The 25,021-nt window shown below is 36.4% G+C and overlaps 1 protein-coding gene and 1 long non-coding RNA gene across 12 annotated transcripts in view; one reads left to right on the forward strand and one right to left on the reverse strand.

Moving 5' to 3' along the window:
* PAN3 (poly(A) specific ribonuclease subunit PAN3) overlaps nt 1-25,021 on the forward strand; it is a 159,186-nt gene that overhangs the window by 120,952 nt on the left and 13,213 nt on the right. For 3 of the 11 annotated variants that reach the window (XM_001097210.5, XM_015120799.3, XM_077974136.1), the window contains 10 exons: nt 3,829-3,933; nt 4,772-4,829; nt 9,781-9,942; nt 10,160-10,276; nt 10,365-10,466; nt 14,091-14,256; nt 15,362-15,452; nt 20,599-20,738; nt 23,805-23,934; nt 24,712-24,776. In XM_001097210.5, the coding sequence (XP_001097210.5) occupies nt 3,829-3,933; nt 4,772-4,829; nt 9,781-9,942; nt 10,160-10,276; nt 10,365-10,466; nt 14,091-14,256; nt 15,362-15,452; nt 20,599-20,738; nt 23,805-23,934; nt 24,712-24,776 (1,136 nt within the window). Of the gene's footprint in view, nt 1-3,828; nt 3,934-4,771; nt 4,830-9,780; nt 9,943-10,159; nt 10,277-10,364; nt 10,467-14,090; nt 14,257-15,361; nt 15,453-20,598; nt 20,739-21,483; nt 21,555-23,804; nt 23,935-24,711; nt 24,777-25,021 lie in introns of all 11 variants that reach the window. The other 8 variants (XM_015120798.3, XM_077974135.1, XR_013407808.1 and 5 more) reach the window with 6 other exon arrangements.
* On the reverse strand, nt 3,022-4,452 carry LOC144336220 (uncharacterized). Its single transcript, XR_013407824.1, has 2 exons — nt 3,692-4,452; nt 3,022-3,093 (listed from the first exon to the last, which is right to left on the reverse strand). It is a non-coding gene; the product is annotated as an uncharacterized LOC144336220 (long non-coding RNA).

The following is a 25,021-nucleotide window of genomic DNA, read 5'->3' on the forward strand; positions in this document are numbered from 1 at the left end:
GTGTTAGGAACCAGGCCTCACAGCAGGAGGTGAGCAGTGGGCAAGTAAGTGAAGTTTCATCTGTATTTACACCCACTCCCCATTGCTCTCATTACCATCTGAGCTCCTCCTTGTGTCAGATCAGTGGCGGCATTAGATTCCATAGGAACATGAACCCTGTTGTAAACTGTGCATGCCAAGGATCTAGGTTGTGTGCTCCTTATGAGAATCTAGTCCTTGATCTGTCACTGTTTCCCATCACGCCCAGATGGGACTGCCTAGTTGCAGGAAAACAAGCTCCCATTGATTCTATATTATGGTAAGTTGTATAATTATTTCATTATATGTTACAATGTGATAATAATAGAAATAAAGTGCACAATCAATGTAATGCATTTGAATTATGCCAAAAATATCCCTTCACCCCCACCCCCTTGTCCATGGAAAAATTGTCTTCCGTGAAATCAGTCCCTGGTGCCAAAAAGGTTGGGGATTGCTACATTAAAATAACGGAAGCTGATCTAATCTATAGACATTTGACGGTCATAGATGATAGGCTAATATGAAACATTATTTGGATTTCAATATGCCGTTTTGATCCTCAAAGTTAACTTATTTTGATTGAATTTAATATTTTACTAAGAGAATTTGAGTGAAAAGAAAGCATACTTCTTTTTTTTGTTTGCTCCACATTGTTTTTAGACTCGTGAATCTATGTACTTATGAAACTGTTTCTCCAATTGTAAAATAAGGATATTAATACCTAACTATTCTATGAGAAATAGATGTGAAAACATTTATAGAAATAGTTGTAAGTCATGTAAACTGCTTTTTAAAAATAATAAAATAGCTAACAGTTTTGTGGGCTTTTTAAAAATCAGAAATCTTTCAAACATTATCACAGAACCACTTTCCAAACAGAAGATCAAAAAAATAGGTAGGTAGAGACTTCTTTTTGTTCTTTCAAATAAGGAATCCATGAGTGTTTTAGCCTTTTTCGTTTATTATGTTTTATAATCATTTACCTTTTAATTTTATTTGTAGAAAGAAATTTAGTTTAATGTATATGGAGGCTCTTGGCACAAAATTACCTCCACCAATTTTATAGAGATTAAATTTACCTCCACCAGTTTTATAGAGATTAAATATGGCACATTTTAATAATGTTTTTACCCCTCACACACTATATATATATTTATTATTATTATTATTATTTATTATTTTTTTTTCTTGAGATAGATTCTCCCTCTTTCACCCAGGCTGGAGGGCAGTGGTGCAATCTTTGCTCATAGCAACCTCCGCCTCCTGGGTTCAAGCATCCTCCCACCTCAGTCTCCCTAGTAGCTGGGACTACAGACGCACACCACCATGCCCGGCTAACTTTTGTATGTTTAATAGAGATGGAGTTTTACCCAGTTGGCCAGGCTGATCTCAAATTCTTGACCTCAAGTGATCCGCCCACTTTGACCTCTGAAGTGTTGGGTTTACAGGCGTGAGCCACTGTGTCCAGCCTAAACTATGCTGTTATATAAGGAAACCAACACGAGAAAAAAGAGATATTACTCTTCCTGCAGACACAGGCTAAAGGAAACCTTACAAGTATCACAAAACTGCTTCCTAGTTGAGATCTAGATCAGAGCAGTCATGTTGAGGCAGCACAAATCAGCTGAATTAGTTTTTAAAAGAGAAAAACAGTTTCATTGTTTAAAATGAAAGAATGAAGAAATAGAAAAGATATTTAAAACTGAACTTTGATTTTGTATCATGGACCAGTGAAGGAGAGAGAGAAAAGAGTGATAAAGAGAAGAAAGGGTGGTGGGATGAGTCCAGTTGGAAGAATGAAAGACAAGAAGCTGGAAGCTGATGTAGTAACTTTATTGTAGTTTGCTTGGAAGGTAAATGTATTATTGTATCCTTCTGTTCACTTAACCTGCTGACCTAGAATGGGTTTGAATAACACTTTGTTTAGTTTGGCCACAAAATGCCTGTGAAGGGGAGAATCCTTTGGGCAGTCAGGGCAATGTTCCTTTGTTACCTCCCAGTACCCAAACACCTTTAATTTCTCCTTCCTTGCTCCCAGTTGCTTTCAAAAAGTGGTGATGAACTGTTTGTATAGTTGCCGCTTAGTATCCAAGGGGGATTGATTCCAGGACTCCCACATATAGCAAAATTCCTGGGTGCTCAATTCCCTGATACAGAATGACATAGTATTTGTGTAGATCTTATACACATCCTCCTGTATACTTTAAATTATCTCTAGATTACTTATAATACCTAATGCAGTATAAGTGGTCTGCGAATAGTTGTTACACTGTATTTTTAATTTGTATTACTTCTTATTGTTGTGTTGTCATTTTTTTCCCCTGAATATTTCCTACCCATGGTTGGTCCAATCCTTGAATACAGAACCCAGGGATACAGAAGGCTGACTATGTGACATTTCTTCCAAAGAGCTACTTTTGTCTTCTCAGTGGAGCTTAAATTTTATTGTATCTGAAGAAATGTTTTCTTTCTCATTAGGTTTTATTTATTTTTTTTTTTTTTTGAGACAGAGTCTTGCTCTGTCACCCAGGCTGGAGTGCAGTGGCATGATCTCGGCTCGCTGCAGCCTCCACCTCCCAGTTTCAAGCGATTCTCCTGCCTCAGTCTCCTGAGTAGCTGGGATTACAGGCACCTGCCACTAAGCGTGGCTAACTTTTTTTTTTTTTTTTTTTTGAGATGGAGTCTCGCTCTGTCACCCAGGCTGGAATGCAGTAGTGCAATCTCGACTCACTGCAAACGAGTTTGCAGTAGTGCAAACTCGCCTCTGGGTTCAAATGATTCTGCCTCAACCTCCTGAGTAGCTGGGACTACAGGTGCGTGCCACCACACTCGGCTAATTTTTTGTATTTTTAATAGAGACGGGGTTTCACCATGTTAGCCAGGATAATTTTTGTATTTTTAGTAGGGATGGAGTTTCACCATGTTGGCCATCCTGGCTCATTAGATTTTTAATTGATTACTGAAATATTATTTTTATTTATTTATTTATTTATTTATTTATTTATTTGAGACGGAGTTTCGCTCTTGTTGCCCAGGCTGGAGTGCAATGGCGCGATCTCCACTCACTGCAACCTCCACCTCCCGGGTTCAAGCGATTCTCTTGCCTCAGCCTCCCAAGTAGCTGGGATTACAGGTTTGTGCCACCACACCTGGCTAATTTTGTATTTTTAGTAGAGACGGATTTTCTCCATGTTGGTCAGGCTGGTTTCGAACTCCTGACCTCAGGTCATCCGCCCACCTCAGCCTCCCAAAGTGCTGGGATTACAGGTGTGAGCCACCGTGCCAGCTGAAATATTATTTTTAATATGAAATTCTTTCAGAAAGTATTCTATAACAGCTATTCTCTGAGGTTTTTACTTCAATATTATTTACAGCTTTAAAATGTATTAAAATTTATTACTATCATGTAAAGATTAAAATTTTATCAAAACACTGATAAAGCTTATCGATTATGAAAAATTAGTGAGGCTGGGCATGGTGGCTCACACCTGTAATCCCAGCACTTTGGGAGGCCGAGGCAGGTGGATCACCTGAGGTCAGGAGTTCAAGATCAGCCTGGCCAATGTGGTGAAACCTTGTCTCTACAGAAATAGAAAAATTAGCTGGACATGATGGCGGGTGCCTGTAATCCCAGCTACTCGTGAGGCTGAGGCAGGAGAATCACTTGAACCCGGGAGGCGGAGGTTGTAGTGAGCCGAGATTGCGCCACTGCACTCCAGCCTGGGCGACAGAGCAAGACACTGTCTGAAAAAAAGAAAAAAAGAAAGAAAAATAGTGATTATATTTACCCCCTTCCTACCTTTTTAGGTGTTTCCAAACTATCATATTTATCCTCCGACTGCACCTCACGTTGCTTATATGCAACCGAAAGCAAATGCACCTTCCTTCTTCATGGCTGATGAACTCCGACAGGTATGCTTTCAGAATTCATAGTAAGAATACTTAATGTCTCCTGTGCTTTAGTGAACAGAGGAAAGAACAGAGCTCTTTTCAAATCATATTATTTAATCAAATATGCTGTAGTAAAGCACATTGAATTTATAAGTTTTAATTGGTGTGTTTAAGGAAACCTGTCTTTCAAAAAAATTTCAAATAAATTTTGTGTTAGGATATAAAACATAGAATAGCTATTTAAATGGTTCGCTCTTCTGTACTTCATTTTATTTCTATTGAAAAGGCTCTTTGAAGTATATAAATAATTTCAATGGTTTCTAACAGTATTCTTCTAATAGGTGTAGGTTAAAAATAAGTAGTTTGGCCCAGGAATTAACTTTTAAGACAGCTCAATATTTTTTTAAAAGAATGTTTTACAAAAGTGTTTTGTTTAATTTTTGGTAAACAACTAGTTATTTGATATGTAGAATTTCACTTTACACTCAGATTCTCAGAAATATTTTTGTTTCATAGAAGTGAGTTCTACCAGTATAGTGCTTTTTAAATTAATTATTACCAGCTTACTAGTAGACCTTGAATTTTCAGCCACAGTGTTAGTCATGTGTTTTGGGTAGCCCAGCTACCTGTGTGTAAGTGGCACAGCTACTTAAACTCAGTCTTAATTATGGGCAAGTCTAAGTCTATCTGGGCCTGGAGTTCAGACATTTTACCATGTTTAGAAATGTTGTTTCATGATTTTAATATTTAAAAAGTGCACATGGCAAAAATATTAATATTTAGGTTATTTAATTATAATAGGAAATCCAGGGTTCAGAATCTGTGTTTAAATAGAAATATACTTATTTCTGTTTCATAGGAGCTGATCAACAGACATTTAATAACAATGGCTCAAATTGATCAAGCAGATATGCCAGGTAAAATGCAAGTTGATCCTTCCTCTCTTTTAAAGGCTGTTATAATTCTTATGTGGTAGTACATGTTTTATGCATTACTAAGAAGAGTTCCAGGCTGGGCGTGGTGGCTTATACCTGTAATCCCAGCAGTTTGGGAGGCTGAGGCGGAAGGATTGCTTGAGCCCAGAAGTTTGAGACTAGCCTGAGCAAAATAGTGGGAACATGTCTCTACAAAAAATAAATGAGCTCGGCGTGGTTGTGCACATTTGTAGTCCCAGCCACTCAGGAGAGACTGAGGCAGGAGGATCACTTGAGCCCTCAAGGTCAAGACTGCAGTGAGCTGGCTATAATCGCCCCACTGCACTCCAGCCTGGGTGACAGAGTGAGACCCTGTCTCAAAAAAAAAAAAAAAAGAAAGAAAGAACAGCCCCAAGATACTACTGATCATCTAGTTTATTTCTGTTAATTTTACGTATGTTCATAAAAAGTGTATATAGTTTTAGAATTCATGGTGATTTACTGTGCACTAGAATATTTTTATCTCCTGTAACTTAATAAAGCATGGGTTCTTAAGCAGGAGAGGATGGTAGTTATTAGTACCATTTGTGAGACTACTGTGTGCCAGACAGTATACTAATTAAATACTTTACATGTCTTACTTTATGCCTCACAAACATCCTGTGACATATTATTTCCACTTTACATATGAGGAATACTGAAGTTGGCAGGTTAAGTAACTTACCTTTAGAACCAATGGCTGGTAAATAACTGACTGATTCCAGACTTAAACCAAAGTTTTTCAGACTGTACCACGATATTTCTTAAAGCATATTAAAATATCTTTCCTTAGCTTACTCTGTATAAATGAAGTATGATATAATTTAGTAAAATTTCATAAATAATACAGTAGGAACACATTTGCCATAAAGATCATCTCAAAATGCCTGGTTGTAATCAGGAATTCAGCATAGTCTAGTGTGTGTTGTCTCTTGATTGCTAAAGAATTAAAAGAAATATGGCTGTTATTTCTTAAGATGGATCTTTCCAGGTAAGGTGGGAAGGAACTTACTTGTCATAACCTTTGAAATATTCATCTTGGAATTTTTCTTAACTGTTTAATATTGTATTTGAGGCTTTAGCCAGGTTTTGCAAAAGTTTAAAAAGAAAAAAAATGGAAGGCACAAAGACTGGAAAGGAGAAAATAGAACTGCCATCTATAAATCATGTGACTGCAGATTAGACATTATTTGAAATAACAAACTGTAGAAAATGGCTGGATATAAGATTAATACATCAGTTGCATTTCTGTAGGCCAGTACCCAGTTAACTTCAAAATATAATTAAAAGCAAATGCTGTTTAAAAATGCAATATCAGTATGTAGGAATAAATACAACAAAAGATAGGTAAGATTTCAGCAGGGGAGATTTATTCATTAAGAAGTATTAAATAATGTAAAGTGAAATTCTGTAGATTAGTAGAGATTACTCATGATTAGGAAGACAGAACAAGTAAGATGTCAATTTTTCTAAACTGACATATAGATCCAGTAGAATTCCAGTGAAAGCATAACTTCCAGTCAAATCTTTTCATGAAGTATGATAAAATGTATCAAAGAATAAAGGGCCAAGACTATCCAAGGTGCTTTGAAGAGTATGGTTGTTATTTATGTTCATATGAAGAATTTGTTTGTGTATTAGGGAAGGAGAGGTTTGATTTGAGTCTACAGTAACTAAAACGTGATGATGACACAGGGTTAGACAGATTAATGGAACAGATTACAGAGAGCCCAGACACGTTCTGTGATAAAGGTGGCAAATCAGTGGGGAAAAGAAAGCATTGGAAAAATGGTTTTTGGTTTTTTAATTAAAAAAATAAACTTTGATTGAGGCAGCATCTTGCTCTGTCACCCAGGCTGGAGTACAGTGGTGTGATCGCAGCTCACTGCAACCTCTGACTCCTGGGCTTCAGCATTCCCCCACCTCAGCCTCCCAAGTAGCTGGGGCTACAGGTGTACACCACCACACTTGGCTAATTTTTGTATATTTTGTAGAGAGGGTCTCACCATGTTGCCCAGGCTGGTCTTGAACTTCTGGACGCAAGTGCTCTACCTGCCTCAGCCTCCTGAGAGTGCTGGGATTACAGGCATGAGCCACTGTGCTTGACCACAAAAAATGGTTTTCTATATTGACAAGATAAAATTGGGTGATTATCTCAAGCCACATTAAAAAGTCAACTTCAAATAAATTAAGAACTTATATGTCTAAAACAGACCTCTAAAACTCCTATTGTAAAATATAAATGAATGTATTTTATCTACTTTTAAAATACTTTAAAAAATAAAAACTAATTTTATCTGCATTTGCAGTGATGATAAAAGATTTAAAATTTTTTTGTCACATTCTCTTTCGGCTATCCATGAGTACTTTACATCATTCATCAGTACGCACACAATTTTCAACTTAAGACATTTTCAAACAAACACCGCCCTATGTTTCTGACTATCCCTTCATGCTTAGCATTTGTTTACATTATGGTTCAACCGTTTGACACTTGATCATATAGTTTTTGGCATCATGAATTACAGTGCAGGAACATATTCATCTACTTAATTTTTTTCTTCTGTAGGAAATATTTTTTTCCTTAGAAGAAATACTTCAAATATTTCTAAACTGATGTATATATAGATTCAGTATAATTCAGAAATACTTTTATAATTATTTCTACTTTTAAGCATAAAAAATGTACATAATTGATCAACTGATGCTCTTTTAAAAATATATAAAAAAGAAAACAGCTCCGGGCGCAGTGACTGACACCTGTAATCCCAGCACTTTGGGAGGCCAAGGTGAGTGGGTCACTTGAGGTCAGAAGTTTGAGACCAGCCTGGCGAACATGGTAAAACCCCATTTGTACTAAAAATACAAAAATTAGCCACGTGTGATGGCGCCCACCTGTAATTCCAGCTACTCAGGAGGCTGAGGCACAAGACTCGCTTGAATCCGGGAGGTGGAGGTTGCAGTGAGATTGTGCCACTGCGCTCCATCCTGAGTGACAGAGTGAGACTCTGTCTACAAAAAAAAGACAGAAAGAAAATGTAAAGTAGAAGTGGTTTTAAAGTTTAGTACATAGAACCAAATTGCTTTCCAAGGGATATCAGTTAAACACCATTGATTTGTAAGTTGTAATAATTTACTAGCAACCCCATAGCAAACGAGTGCCTAATATCCTTGGGAATTGCTCTGTTCTTTGTATTTTCATAGTGTATTAGCTCTCAAAGTATGATTCCTTAACCAGAGGCCTCATTTTCATTGACTTTTAGGAACTTGTTAGAATTGTAAGTTCTTGGATCCCACTTCAGATTGTATCAGAAACTCAGGGATTGGGGCCCAGCAAACTATGTTTTAACAAGGCTTTAGGTGATTGTGACAGGTGCTGACGTTTAAGAACCAGTGTCATTGCGAATTGTACTTCTTAAATGGGGACTTTACCTCTTACATGTTTTATATAAATCTGTGTTCTTTATTTTTCTCTAGGCCTCTTGAGGGTAAGAATGTATATTTCTTTAGTTTAGGTTCATTAGTACATAGTAGGTGCTCAGTATATTTTACTGATTTGAAATTAATCCTGTATTAAGTGCTCCTTAATAAATGAAATAGCTGGAAAGTAAAATTTATTATTTGACTTCCTTATGGACATAGTGTTCATTCAAATACAAACTAGGTAAATGCACAAAAGTAAAAGTTACAACTGTATTCACTTGTGTGTATTCTTCCATTATATTGCTTTTATTTATTTATTTATTTATTTATTTATTTATTTATTTATTTATTTAAGAGATAAGGTCTTAAATGTTGCCCAGGCTGAATTCAACTCCTGGGTTCAAGTGATTCTGCTGCCTCAGCCTCCCAAGTAGCTAGGACTGTAGTCACATGCCATGACACATGGCAGTATACTGCCTTTATTTAAGTAGAACATGCCACTTGATGACATTTTAATCATTCTATATTTGTTTTTCATTATGGCCCAAATGCCATGTAGAGATTATGATTATAGAATCAAAAAGTCCTGGGTTTGCATCCTACCTTTCTCTCTCAGCTATGCAATCCTTATTATCTTTATTTATGAAATAGGGAATTATACCTCATGGGATTGTTGTGAGAACTAAGAAATAATGAGCATAAAGTATTTGGCAAATGCAGAGGAAGGATCATTTTGAGCCTGTCTTCTGGAATTAGTTTTCTTAATAGGGTTTCATCTGTGTTTCTTACCAGTCAGAGGTCAAAAATTATCAGTTGTTTTTGTTTGTAGGTTTTTTTTAACAGACATAATACCATGTTTTAAAAATAGTGTTAAACATGTATATTATAAAACATTTGGCAAATACCAAATAATGTAAAGAAAAGAATAATAACCCTCCCTTTAAAAGGTTACCATTGATGCCATCTGCTATATTTTCTTCTAGTTAGTTTACTATGGCTGTACTACATGTTGGGTTATCTTCCGTTCACTTAAAATATTGTGAGCATTCCGAAGTCATTCAAGACAGTTAACAAAGTGAAAAGTATAAGTTGGTGTTCAATTGGAAAACATGATTGTATTTGAATCATTAAAAAATACATGTCGTTTTGATTATAAACCTGATAACATGTTTATGTTATATAAAAAAATTTATCTCTAAGTGTTAACTCAAATTGTTTATAAAAATTATTTCTGAGAAACAAATTTGTATTGTGCTATAAAAGAAAATGTTTTTGAATGCATGAACTTTAGTTGTTCTTTGGTTATTTTGTCATAATGCCTATTTTTATTGATACTGAAGCTAGTTTGTCTTATGGAATTGTTATGTTTATTCTATAATACAAGAGCACATTGTGATATACAAGGCGTTTATAGTAAATATGATTTCTTCTATATTTTTGAGAAAGATTTATGAATGTCTGTATTTTCAAGTCTTCTTATGAATTACTCTAGCAGTTCCTACAGAGGTTGACAGCTACCATAGCCTATTTCCTCTAGAACCACTGCCACCTCCCAACCGGATACAGAAATCAAGTAATTTTGGGTATATTACATCTTGCTACAAAGCTGTAAATAGCAAAGATGATCTGCCATATTGCCTTCGGAGGATACATGGTAAGGAAGATCAGTTATCTTCTTTTATAATCATATCATTGGGGCTAAGATTATTCAAACCTTCTTGAATACATTATTTAACATACGAATGGAAATTTTTTATTTGGAAATTAGTACCTCATGAGCAATGTATAATATGGCATTTTCTTTCCATTTCTGATAGAATATGAAGGAGACGTCAATTAGAGTTTACTGTAGTAGAAAAATTGTCTTTCAGGTTTTCGTCTTGTTAACACAAAGTGCATGGTGTTGGTCGACATGTGGAAGAAAATTCAACACTCAAATATCGTAACTTTGCGCGAAGTATTCACCACTAAAGCATTTGCCGAGCCCTGTGAGTAACTTGTAATTTGTCTTTTTGCTAGTGAGCTTCATTATTTGAAGCCAGCTTTCAGTAATGAGTATTTGTGTTTTATTTTAAGCTCTTGTGTTTGCATATGATTTCCATGCTGGAGGAGAAACTATGATGAGCAGACACTTTAATGACCCTAATGCTGATGCCTATTTCACCAAGAGAAAGTGGGGTAAGAAAAAGATACAGGCAAACTATATTTTGACTAATGCTTTTGCTCTGTGGAAGAGTAGTTTTCTACTTTAAAATATGTATCATTTTTCCCTGTAATCATTTAGTTTAAAGACTGTTGCATTTTGTATTAGTCCGTTCTCATGCTCCTGATAAAGACATACCTGAGACTGGGCAATAAACAAAAGAAAAAGGTTTAATGAACTTACAGTTCTTTGTGACTGGGGAGGCCTCAAAATCATGGCAGGAGGTGAAAGGCACATCTCACATGGCAGCAGACAAGAAAAGCAAATGAGAGCCAAGTAAAGGGGGTTTCCCCCTATAAAACCATCAGATCTCATGAGACCTATTCCCTACCACAAGAACAGTATCGGGGAAACTGCCCCCATGATTCAGTTATCTCCCACCAGGTCCCTCCCACAAAACCATGGGAATTCTGGGAGTTACAATGCAAGTTGAGATTTGGATGACACGGCCAAACCATATCACATTTCAAAAAGAAAGATGTCAAAGAAATGGAGTTGATGGTCAAGAAGTTAGGATATAATGTATTTTGCATATTTACTAAGATAAGGTAGATTTTTGAAGACTCACATAGATATCAGATATTTAAATAACTGGGAATGTGTTAAAATTGTTTTTCTCTTTAAAATGTTTTTCTTTTAAAATTATAATGCTCTCTTAATAAAGGTGTCTTGGAAAATTCAATAGCTTAGTTAGGAACAGTCTTTATGGCTTCCCTGCCTAAGTGCAACCGTTATGAATCTTTTAGTACATTTCTTTCCAGTCTTGCTTTGTTTTGTTTTCATCTCTGTTTGCATTGTTTTGTTTTTAACATTTTATGTCATATTACATCTTTTCTTTATTGTATTTTCCCTATAGTTTTTATATTCTCTCAATATAATTTAATGATTCCTACTATGACTATATTGTTCTTTAGATAATTATTTCCCTAAACAAATGCTTTAGTTTGAAGGTTGGATTCTATATTACTTAATCTAAGGTTTCAAAATAGAATTTTAAGTAACTTTTCCTTAAACATGGAATATTTTATTTTTTGCCCCTTTCTAATATATACTTAAAGAATTGTTTTATCATTGAGATTTTGCAAACAACCAGAATACTTGAAGTCTAACAAATGTGTGTTAAAGGGTAAATGATTTCAGAGAAAAATAAATCCATTTTGAGATGTTCTATTCATTAATTTATGTATTTGGGGAAGGTCTCAGTCTCTGGGGGCAAGAAAGAAGCATCACATTATGCTTTTTAATCTTTTTAAGATTTTCTTGACTTGAAAATTAAAGAGGAGGGGAGAAAGATTTGAGTCCATATTCTAGTATCTTTCAGATTGCAACTCTCTTTAAAGACTCTAATTATAGACAAAAATAGATTACTTCTGTTTACTTGTTACTTCGCTTTTTGCATTCTGACAGTTGAAAAAAGAAAGTTGTGGTTACATGGCTGTTTCACATTTAACATAGAATGTGGTCATTTTTTTCCTTTTGCTATGTCATCTGTAGACACATGCGTAATTTTGTGGAAGGGGATGTGGTACAACTTTTCTTATAGATGACTATAGTTGTTGCTCCAATTTATTTTGGTAGTAACACCTGTGAAATGACTGTTGGCTTTAATTTATAACTGTGTTTCTCAACTTAAGCAGTATTGACATTTTGAGCTGGATAATTATTTTTGTGGGGGCTGTCTTGTGCATTTCAGAATGTTTATAGTGGCCTCTTCTGACTGAAGGGCCTGGTTCTGCCTACTGAATGCCAGTAGCAATCCCCCTCTACCCCAATTGTAATGCCAGAAATATCTCCAGATGTTGCCAAATGCTGGAGTGGTTTCTTTTGAGACCCACTGTTTTATAGCATTCTTTTCCAGTAATTTTTTAATCGTAATTATTCTGTTTTTGGTGTTCACTGATTAATATACTAATGTTTACATTTTCATAGGAAGTAGTCCTTTTAATACTTTAAAGTATTGTTTGAGTAGTCGTAACTTCCCTAACCATACCATACATGCATAAAAGCCTACCATTTTCCTATACTATGTAATTTATTATCTTAGCACAAATGAAAAAAATAGCAAAGTATAAGAAATATGTTAATTTAGAAAATGGGAAGAATAGCATACCATATGGAATTGATACAAGATTCAGAATGAGTCTATATCAGTAAAACAACTAGAACAGAGTCTGGCAGACAGTAAGCACTATATATATGTTTGCTGTAAAAACTCTGTTTCCTTATTACTACATTTATTAATAGTTTCATTTAAACGATTGATAGTCATTTTTGAGATTGGCTTGGCATTTGTTACCAGTGCCATTTTTTTGAGTCTTCTTACACATATTTCCAGAGTGTATTATCTTCTGTCCAAATTGAGAGATAATTATTTTTGAATTTTTTTTTTTTTTTTTTTTTTTGACGCGGAGTCTTGCTCTGTGCCCCAGGCTAGAGTGCAGTGGCGCGATCTCGGCTCACTGCAAGCTCCGCTCCCCCGGGTTCACGCCATTCTCCTGCCTCAGCCTACCGAGTAGCTGGGACTACAGGCGCCTGCCACCTCGCCCGGCTAATTTTCTTGTATTTTTAGTAGAGACGGGGTTTCACCGTGTTAGCCAGGATGGTCTCGATCTCCTGACCTCATGATCCGCCCGTCTCGGCCTCCCAAAGTGCTGGGATTACAGGCTTGAGCCACCGCGCCCGGCCTATTTTTGAATTTTGTATGTGCTGCTTACCGGAAATTTTATTTCAAGCCATAAGTACATATTTGTTATTTATTGTAAGTACATAATTAACCATTTAATTATGTTGCTTTTTATAACTGATTCACAAAAGGTTGTTTTACAACAATATGAATATAAGGTCGACAGGGCGTAGTGGCTCATGTCTGCAATCCCAGCACTTAGGGAGGCTGAGAAATATGGATCATTTGAGCCCAGGAGTTGGAGATCAGCCTGGGCAACATAGCAAAACTGTTTCCACAAAGAAAAGAATATAAGGACATATTCCTTGGAATAATTACAAAATCTTGATTAAATTTATATGTCTCCTTTTCTACTGATTTACAATATATTAACAATGACCTAGAAAATATTATCAAAAACCACTTAATGAGTTAATAGAATACACCTTTGTGATAGAGGGGGCCGAGTGGTATAAGGAAAACGAACATTCACCATAAGTGATGGTAGAGACTTTTATTTTCATCAAGCCACACAATGAACAGCTCTCACATGCCTAAACAATAATACAGGGTAGGATTAGCCAGCCACATTTTAAGTGGAATAACCTCTACAGTTTCTGTTTTTATATTTATTTGGTTAGCAATTAAATATAAATTCTTACTTTAAATAATTTTTATTCAGTAATTATGTGGTTACAGAAAAGAGCATTTCAGTGAGAGCCCTGTTGCTGGTAACAATATAAAAGTCATAATCTCGGACAGGAACCTTTGGGCAATAGATTAAACTTAAATTACACAGATACATACACACACATATATAAATTGACATGTTGTGCCATGAGTGTACATGAATTATCTTTGCTAATTTTGGTTTTAATATTTTAGTCTTTTAGTTGATTACTTAAGATGTCATTTTTTGGATTTCTTTGCTGTATAGGTCAACATGATGGACCGTTGCCCAGGCAACATGCTGGATTATTGCCAGAGTCTCTTATTTGGGCATATATTGTCCAACTAAGTTCTGCATTGCGTACCATTCATACAGCAGGTTTGGCATGTCGAGTTATGGATCCAACAAAGATTCTGATAACTGGCAAAACAAGGTACTAGCATTTTGAGTTTTGGTTTCTTTTATTGAGCATCTTACCTTTGACAACTTAGTAAACAAAACATGATTGTTTTAATTCTGCCTTTGCATATATTCCATCCAGAAGAACTTCTATGACTTTGAATTAATTTGTAAGCTTTTTTTAAAAAAAAATGTTGAATTCTGAATAAAATGCCTGATTATTAACCAAAAATCTTGGGAAAGGTTAGGGAATATGTGGTTAGGGTTAGGGGAATATAAAGATAGTATCAGTACAACTTTTCTATGTAGCACCATGGTTCACAAATTCTAGCATGAATCAGAATCACCTGGAGGACTTATAAAACACAGCTTACTGGGCCCTACCCCAAGAGTTTTTCATTCATAAGTCTGCACTGGGGCCTAAGAATTTGCATTTTTAACAAGTTTCTAGATGTTGCCGTTGCTGCTATTGAGTCACATGCTTTGAGAACAGCTGGTACAGTTATCAGTGTTGTCTTCACCTGAGTTTTGAGTTGCTGTAATTTTGAGATTGTCTTGGGCTGCATAGCATAGAGCTATAGATCTGGTACCAAGTTATTGAAGTTCATATCCTGGCTCTGATAGTTACTATTGATATGCCGTTGAACAAGTTACTTCTTCAAATTGTGTTTCGACAACCTTATTAGACAAGTATACTACTAACTCCATTTTGCTTATTTATGAGGTACCCCTCAAAAAGTTATTGAGAGATTTGAATAAGTCATGTAAAATGCTTAGAACAGTGTCTGGTACATCTTTTGCAAGTGTTAGAAAGCTAACTAGTTCTCTTTTATGAATAACTAATAAACAGCTTGGAATGGTGAAAAGGACACTGACCTGTTAGTCAAGAGATGTGAGTTATAGTTCTGGCTTTGTCCGTTTCTGACTTTTACAGCTGTAGGTATATCACTTGATATCTCTGAGCCTTAATTTTCCCATTTCCAAAATGGTGGTTGGTGGAGGTGGTGTGGGGTAGGTTGGAAGTTAAACTCAATTCTGAGATCCTTCCTAATATTTTGGGAAATGTTACTTTTCCATGAGTATGCAATTTTTAAAAAACTTATTTTAATTATTTTCTTTAAATTATCTGGTCCTTAAAGGTTGCGAGTAAATTGTGTTGGAGTTTTTGATGTTTTAACATTTGATAACAGTCAAAATAATAATCCATTGGCATTGATGGCCCAGTACCAGGTGAGTAAGAATTAACATGAATATTTACTTGTTTTCCTTTATTAAATACAAATTTTGTTCATTTTAAAGTATTTCAGTGTTTTAAGCCTAGATTTTGATTTATTTTGGGGTAGTCTCTGTGCAGACTTTGAACATGTATCTCCCCTCCCCTTCCTCTCTTTTCTTGTTTTCCTTTCCTTTCCCCTCTTTATTTCTTTCTCTCTCTTTTCCTTTTTCCTTTCTTTTCTTTTGCTTCTGTCTTGTTGTGTCACCTGGGCTGGAATGCAGTGGTGCAGTCAGCTCACTGCAGCTTTTGAACTGGACCCGAGCAATCCTCTCACCTCAGCCTCCCATGTAGCTGGAACCATAGATGTGCACTACTGTGCCTGGCTAAAATTTTTTTTATTTTTATTTTTTGCAGAGATGGAGGCTCACTATGTTGCCCAGGCTGGTATTTCTTAACCATTATGATGTATTTAGTGTAGAGCCCTTGTAGGCTGGAATAAAGGGAATTCATGACAATGTCAGAGACACTTTTTTTTTTTTTTTGTTAGGCGGAGTTTCACTCTTGTTACCCAGGCTGGAGTGCAGTGGCACGATCTCGGCTCACCACATCCTCTGCCTCCCAGGTTCAAGCATTCTCCTGCCTTAGCCTCCTGAGTAGCTGGGATTACAGGCATGCACCACCATGCTAATTCTGTATTTTTAGTATATAGATGGGATTTCTCCATGTTGGTGAGGCTGGTCTCGAACTCCCGACCTCAGGTGATCCGCCCACCTCGGCCTCCCAAAGTGCTGGGATTACAGGCACGAGCCACTGTGCCCGGCCTCATGACAATGTCAGACTCTTAACTGTTCAAAATGAAAATGTATTTATGTGATTTAGGAAACATGTCCTAAGCATAGATAGATTAAAACAGACTCATCAAATGAATGGACTATATTAAATGACACCCTTCTTTTTCACTCCTTTAATTACACCTATTATTTTTACTTTTAGAACACTTGTCTGACTACCAGTCATAAAATTTTAGAAATGTTTTCAGAGGTTTGTTGTTGGATTGCCATTTTCTAAGTAATTTTTAAAATTTAGTCAGAACATATCACTCACTTCTTATACATTATTAGTATTTGATTATTGTCTGACTTCATTTTATTAGTGTTGATTTAGGCCTCGTGATGTTTCTTAGCTATTTTGCTGCTTCTTATTTCCTGATTTAAATGATAAAGTATTGAATAATAAGAACGTATTTCTTCAAGCATTAAGAACAGTTGCTTTAGGCCAGGTGCGGTGGCTCACACCTGTAATCCCAGCGTTTTTGGGAGGCCGAGGTGGGCAGATCACTTGAGCTCAGGAGCTCGAGACCAGCCTGGCCAACATGGTGAAACCCCGTCTCTATTAAAATACAAAAATTAGCCAGGTTTGTGATGGCACACACCTGTAGTCCCAGCTACTTGGGAGGCTAAGGCAGGAGAATCGCTTGAACCTCAGAGGCGGAGGTTGCAGTGAGCCAAGATCGTGCCACTGCACTCCCGCCTGGGTAGCACAGCGAGACTCCATCTCAGAGAAGGAATAGTTGCGTTTGCCTTGATTACTCCGCAGGTAACAAAACTAAAGTAAATAGATTATTCAGTTTGTATTGGAATGCTTCACATTAGGATAGGCAGCTGTGATTTTAAGACGATTTTAGTTCTTTGTGTATAAGAAGTTTTTGAGTTTTTTGAACATTTATTAACAAAGGTTTGCTCTAAGGCATAATTTCTTAATTACATGGAGAAACACCTTATTGCTCTTCTCTTTTCAACTTATTTTGTTTAAAGTTTTAGAAGAAGATTTTAATTCACTGATAGAATTTTAGAACAAAAAGGATAAAATGAGAAGTAGAGTCTAATCACTGTTTAGTATTTCAGTTCATGCATCAATCTCTTTTGCTGGTAAACCACAGACAGTGCAGTCCCAAAGACTTGCAGGCACTCATTGCATTCGGTTGTTTGCAGACATTTCACATCCTCCTTCCCCTCTGCTTGTGCCCATCTAACCTCAGCAGCAGCCAAGCTGTTCTGGTTGATAGCAACATCTAGTGGGCAATACAGGGAGGAAGGTGATTAGTTCTTTTTTTTTTTCCCCCAACAGCCGCATTGTGTTCTTCTGCCTGAGGGCATTTGCTGCCTCTTTCTTATCTGGAGATGTTGTTTCTTAGCTACTGTCATTCTTATCTTCTTATACTTAGTGCCTAACTAGTTGGCTCTGATTAATTTTTCTTTATGATCTTTATGCTTCCAAAGTGACAGATTATTGACTTTTAAAATATTAGAGATTATATACACTTGGATATACATCCAAGCAGATAATATTAAATTTTTGAAGGAAAATTACACATTTTTAGAGCAGTACCATCATCTTCTAATGTAAGTATCTAGAAACCCCTGTCTGCATTAAAAACAAAAACAAAACTGTATATGCTCCTCATTCTTTTCTCAATAGGGTTCCTTTTCAGGTATGTTATGGGTTGTGTAGTTACCTTGAAAAACAAAACTTTTCATAAGAAAAAAGTCTCTGAGTTCCAAACAACCAAGTTTATGTAAGCATTTAGGGCAACTTATTAATATTTGTAAGTCAGGATATGCCTTCATTCATAAAATCAGGCAACCTTCAATTAATTATCACCTCTTTATTTTTTTTCAACATTGAAGGATATATATCAGGCTTTTTTTTGGGGGGGGGGGTATATATGTGTAGCTGATTTTTTAATATAGTTTATTATAGTAAGGTATAGGAAAGAATGAAAGATAGTTCCAAAGGGGGAGTGTGATTTTACAGAGAAGAGGATACATGAGGAGTGCATTGTTTCTTGTAGTATATTTTTCATAGTCTGTTTCAGACACGTGAATAGAGACTGACTTTGAGTAAAATGGACATAAGTAGAGCCATAGATAGAATCAGAAAAAGAAATCAAGAAGTCAAGAATCAGGAAGAAACTGAAAATCAGTTGGGGGGCAAATCTCCTGAATTCAACAAATGGGGGGAAAACCAGATGGAGGTAAGAAGCAAAATAACAAATGGAAAATTATTTAGCTGAGAAATAAGGAAAGGAGAGTTACTGAGTTTTATGGTGTGAAACTCTCTTAAGATTTTATCAACTTCTTTTGTTTAAAAAAACCTCTAATTTAATCTGGACTGGGTCACACGTGTACTTTATTTCTAAAAGCGGATGTTCTCACCTTGAGTCCGCTTTAGAGAGGTGGTGGGATGTACTGAAAATCAGATATTGTTATTTTTTAAAACCATCTGGTTCTTCAGCTCTCTTGGACCATTTTGGTTTTCTGTCTCATAATAGAGAATAATGGAATATTCTGGGAGGGAGGCTTAATACAGCATCAGTTCAGGGTGGAACAAACTGAAAATTCTGCTGCTCAAAGAGCTGGAAGACTGGGTGTTGATATCTGCTGCTCAAACATGTGATAAACAGCCACAGTCTTTGCTGTGCTTTGCTGGATACTTTGGATTGAATCGCCCATAGAAATTTATAGTTGGCATTTACATGATTTCTTTTGGCTGAGATTTCTATAATTTCATGAATATAACTTGGAATGTTTTACTTGATCTAAAGTGTGATTGAGAGGTGTTCTTTTTGGAGTTCATCACAGTGTCCTGGCAACAGTAATAGTACTGCTTCCCATGCCAGCTTCCCTCCTGCCATTCTTGTCTCCTGACTCTTCCACCAGTGAAGTTTACAAAGTTTTCTGGCATGAATCTTTGGATCTTTTCTAATAGATTCGAAGTAGTTTGTCTACCTAATCAGTCTGTCTCCTTATCTCCTGTTCAGTGTCAGATTCACAAATGCTAGTTTTGGATAAATTTTTTAGTATGAACTTTTAAATGTTATTTTAGTAATGGAGTTTAATGTTAAAATTTACTCATTATTTGGGTAGGGTGTTGTTAAGGATAACCATATAATGCTAGAATTTCACTAATGATTGCCTTAAAGTTACAAATATTCCAACAAACCAGTGGTTCTCAATCCTGGCTGCATATCATGATCATTTGTGGAAGCTTAGAAAAATATCAATACCTAGATTTTGATCCCAGACTGATTATACCAAAATTGAGATGAGGGGATGGCTACTAGATGATTTTGGTTTTGTTTTTAAGCTCCTCAAGTGATGATAATGTACAGCTAGGCTTGAAAATTCCTAATAATAAACGAACGCTCAGTAAATGAACATGTGTCTAATAATTTAGATGAGTTCTCAGATTTTAAAGATCTGCAAATGTCTGTTGTAGAAATTGCTTCAGGTGGTTTCATGTTATTTCTGAAGTACTCCATTCTCTAAGGCATGTAGTTGTTGATAGCTTCCTACCAATCAGGGCCACTTGGGATGACCATACTGTTTCCTGGAGTTATAGGTGATAAAGGACTTAATTCAGACAGCTGTCTTTTGAAAATCCTTTTAGAAGGAAAGCCTCATAATGGTAAATCTTGAGTGGGAGAGGTTTTAGGAAAGCAGCTGGTGGTTCCAGAGCTTAAAGATCTGTTATAGTGTGAGTAAAAATAGTCTATTTGGAAACAAAGATAGATGGGATGTCATTCATTGAGGTTTGTAGCATTTTTGATGTTCTAGAGAATTTGCTCTAAAATCTGGTTAATGCTAATGTTTGTAACAGGATAACTTTTCTTCAGATAATCCTTCACATTCACACTATATTCTGGGAGTAACAGAAAATGAGAAAAGTGTGTCTTAAGTTACAGTGGTCGTAGCAAATCAAATGTATAGTAACCTTAAATTTGTTGTAATAGAGAAGAATATTAGCTCTATTTAAATTTAAAAAGTTAGAAAAACTTTTAAAAATGGCAATTTGTAGTTGGCATGGGAATTGCTTAAAGTCTCTTAAAGTGTGGACCTAGAACTACCTTCATCAGAATTACCTGGGTGCTTTAGAAATGTTGAGCCGTTTTCTGGACCCATCCAGTGAGAAATCTGGTGGAGAGGCTTAGAAGTCATCTTTTTAATAAGCTCCAGGTTATTCTGAGGAGTACCGCTGTTTGAGAACCCTGCCTGCAGCTTATTTATAATGATGCTTTTTCCATTTAGGCAGTGGTGTCAGTGTATGAAATGAGTACCTATGAAATGAAAATTAAAAGTTATGTTTATTCTTTCATGTCAGCAAGCAGATCTGATATCATTAGGAAAAGTTGTGTTGGCTTTGGCTTGCAACTCTTTGGCAGGAATTCAGCGAGAGAATTTACAGAAAGCCATGGAACTGGTGACAATCAACTATTCCTCTGACCTGAAGAATCTGATTTTGTAAGTTTTAATATATGATAAATTGTATAGAATGATTATTTGCGATAAGACAGAGCTTTTTTTGTTTTAAGTGATTGTTTTGGTTCCCACTATTTAAAATCAAACAAAACAGAAACTTTATTTCTTTATTTTTATTGCAAAATAAATATTTCTTAGATAAATTGATAAACCAGTGTGTTTAAATTAGTTACTGATGTTTTAAACATTTGGTCAAAGGGTACCCAGTAGAAGTTTGTTGGTATCCACTAGCTGCATGTGACCTTTTACATTGATATTAATTGAAATTTAAAGTTTACTTCTTCAGTTACCCTAGTCACATTTCAAGAGCTCAGCAGCCACATGTAATTACTGGATAACATAATTGGACAGCACAGACATAGAATATTTCCCTCATCTTGGGAGTTCTATTGGATAGTGCTGCTCTAGAGTGTGTGAAAGCCATCATGAATAAGCCTCAGGTGCAATCCAGTCATGTACCCTGGCCAAAACACCCATTCCGGAAAGCATTTGTGTGGAGACCCCCCAGGCTTATGCTCCAGTGTCTTAAGATTCCAGAGAATCCTTGAGTATGGAGTTGAGATTAATTTGGCTTAAGAGAAACCTGTTGTGGACTACTGTCACCACAGAAGGACTTCTCCCTAAGATATAGCTACTACTGAGAGATCCCAGAGGGTGGGCAACCACAACCTTGATTACAGTTATGAGCTGTGCTAGAGAAGAGGTGCTAATCAACAGTCTCTTTTAGCTTACAGCTGCCCCTTCTGATCTTTCTGTGTAGCCCTGGATGATCCAGTTTCTTTTTGGACCAGCCCTGGGGTATGAATTGGGGGATGGAGGGTGGGATTGCCCACCTGTTGTTTGTTACACTGGCATAAATGTCCTGCTTGTGACAGCACTAGAAGCCAGTGGTTGTCTGGATTGTATTCATAATCAAATTCAAATACGATGATTTATCTTTTCAATAAAAATACTTGTTTTATTTATGATCACAACAGTGATTCCTAGCCTTAGTTTGCAAATACCTAGGATGCCTCAAATAATTTCAGGTTATAATCTCTAAATTTTCCTTTTTAAAGAAGTGGGGATAGAGGACATAAAAATAATCAATTAGCCATATGTTAATAATAATTGAAACTGGGTGATGATACATGGAGATTCATTACATTACTCTTCTAGTATTATAAATGTTTGAAATTTTCTTTAATAAAAAAATGGATAAACAAAAAAGCCATACTTTAATAATAACCACAAACTAAAATTGATGGAGTAATTAAACCATGTATCAGGCCCTTTCAAACTGCTTGATGGGAATTAATTTTTTTAATTCTCCCAATAACCCTATAAATTAGGTACCATTATTACTCCCATTTTAGAGACACAAAACTGAGCCACAGAGATCAAATAACTTGCCAAAGTCACATAGCCTGTAGTAACATTAAATATGATTAACAGGGTACAAATAGGTCCATAATTACAGATGAATTGCTAAGATGTAGTTTTTTCACATGGGTGTAACTATTCATTTGTCCAAAAAAAGAATGACTAGTATATGCCGAATACAGGATACTTTGAATGAGGTGAACAAAATTCCCATCTCCTGGAGCTTACACCCTAATGGGAATAAAGAGTAAATAAACATAAAAACCAGTGAGATATTTTCAGGTAGTGATAAGACCTATGAAGAAAATAAGAGAATTATAAGCAGAAGAGTGAAGGAGTAGGAGGCTGCTTTCATGAGAAAGGGCAAGAATAGCTTACCTATAGAATAAGCGGCAATAGATGATTGAGAATCTTTGTGTTCTAACAGGTAGCCCTTGAAATATGTAGTATTTTCTGCCACTGTTCTAATGACAGAAGAAATTTAACTGGTTACCTCTGCTGTGTGTTACTGCATTTCTCAGAAATGAGCGTGTCATGATACCTTGTAAATTAAGTTTTAGAGCAGAGGACAGCTTCTTAAAAAGTTAGGCTCATTCAGTTTAGCAAAATTGAAAACCCAGTTTTAGTTTTGAAAATTAATCTTTGAAGAGCAACAGGAAAAGCTCCACACCCCTCACCCACCCCCTTTTAGTCCTCTCAAAAAAGTTTCTAAAAATCTTTTCTTTTTTGGCTGGGTGCGGTGGCTCATGCCTGTAGTCCCAGTGCTTTGGGAGGCCAAGGCAGGCAGATGATGAGGTCAAGAGATCGAGACCATCCTGGCCAACATGGTGAAACCCCGTCTCCACTAAAAATACAAAATTAGCTGGGCTTGGCGCATGCCTGTGGTCCCAGCTACTCGGGAGGCTGAGGCAGGAGAATCGCTTAAACTTGGGAGGCGGATGTAGCAGTGAGCCGAGATCACACTGCTGCACTCCAGCCTGGCAATAGAACAAGACTCTGCCACACACACACACTCTCTCTCACACAAAAAACTTTTCTTTTTCTTAATTTATTTTTGTTTTTTGTTTGTTTCCTTTTTTTTTGAGATGGAGTTTCGCTTTGTTGCCCAGGCTGGAGTGCGTTGGTGCCATCTCGGCTCACTGCAACCCCTGCCTCCTGGGTTCATCTGATTCTCCTGCCTCAGCCTCCTGAGTAGCTGGGACTACAGGCGCCTGCCACTATGCCCAGCTAGTTTTGTATTCTTAGTAGAGACAGGGTTTCACTGTGTTGGCCAGGCTGGTCTTAAACTCCTGACCTCAAGTGATCTACCTGCCTTGGCCTCCCAAAGTGCTGGGATTACAAGTGTGAACCACTGCACCTGACCTGTAACGCTCTTTTCATCTCGCACTTTTGTTAATAGTAATGGGTAAGTGAAACCCTACTTCACTTTTCTTTCTCATTTCCATAGTAGTGAAAATGTAGAGAAGAGACATGTTTACTGTTTCTCCATTGGCTCTTACAATTTTCCAGAGGAATGAAATGTAATATTTAAGCTTTAAGAATGAGCTTGACTTGCATGAATTAAAATGTTTTCAAAATTTTGTGTGCTAAGATGATGGCCGCTGAAACAGTTATGTGTTTGTGGGTTATCTTGTTTTTTAAATTGCGTGTTGGACATTCAAGTAATTCCTCTTTTATCTTGGGTAGGTATTTGTTGACTGACCAAAACAGGATGCGAAGTGTAAATGACATCATGCCCATGATTGGTGCTCGATTTTATACTCAATTGGATGCTGCTCAAATGAGAAATGATGTCATAGAGGAAGACCTTGCAAAGGTAAAGAGTGTAACTTTTTTTTTTTTTTTTTTTTTTTTTTTTTTTGAGACAGAGTCTTGCTTTGTCACCCAGGCTGGAGTGCAGTGGTGCTATTTCGGCTCACTGCAACCTCACCTCCCGGGTTCAAGTGATTCTCCTGCCTCAGCCTCCCAGGTAGCTGGGATTACAGGTGCATACCACCACACCCAGCTAATTTTTGTATTTTTTGTAGAGGCAGGGTTTCACCGTGTTAACCAGGCTGGTCTCCAGCTCCTGAGCTCAAGTGATCCGCCCGCCTCAGCCTCCCAAAGTGCTGGGATTACAGGTGTGAGCCACCGCGCCTGGCCAGTAAAGAGTGTAATTAAAAGAATGTACACACAACTTGCATCTGTGTATATAAATATACACAAAATAATCATTGTACTAAATATAATGCCTTATTTGCTAAGATTGCAGATATTTTTGTTGGCACTGAATGTGTAGTATTTTAATTTCTTATGTCCTCTGGACACTGTTCTTTTCATTCATGGCTTAGCTACAGTCATGTGACAAAAATCTTGGTTTTTCATGTAAGTTACTTTTCCAATTCCTATGGACAGTACCATAATCTTCTTGAGTACCATTATGAAATGCAATGGACATATTGTGTTTGTTTAAAAGTATAACCAAAAGGTGGGGGTGTTAGGATTTATCGTTTAAAGGTAATATTGGTACAGGTTACCAGTTTTTGTAAATTTTGGCTTTTATGTTCAGTTATCTGGAACATTAACATTTTTCTCTTTTTAAAATGTTTTATAGGAGGTTCAAAATGGAAGACTGTTTAGGCTCCTAGCAAAATTGGGAACAATCAATGAGAGGCCGGAGTAAGGATTTACAGTATTTTACAATATATTTTTAATCGAGAGCACTATTTTGCATAATAAGAATAAGTATGCCTGGTTTTATTTGGGAAGAGAGAAAAATTCTTACGTGAAGTGACCTTAAGATTGTGTTAGCTGTTAAGGTGCTATTTTTACAACAGCCTAGGTGTGGCTGTCCTTATGAATTTTACACACATGTATACTTACAGAAAATATGCTGCATTAGAAATCTCTTGTGGTTTGCACGT

This window comes from Macaca mulatta, chromosome 17 (genome assembly GCF_049350105.2).
Source record: "Macaca mulatta isolate MMU2019108-1 chromosome 17, T2T-MMU8v2.0, whole genome shotgun sequence".
In the NCBI taxonomy this organism is placed as follows: Eukaryota; Metazoa; Chordata; class Mammalia; order Primates; family Cercopithecidae; genus Macaca; species Macaca mulatta.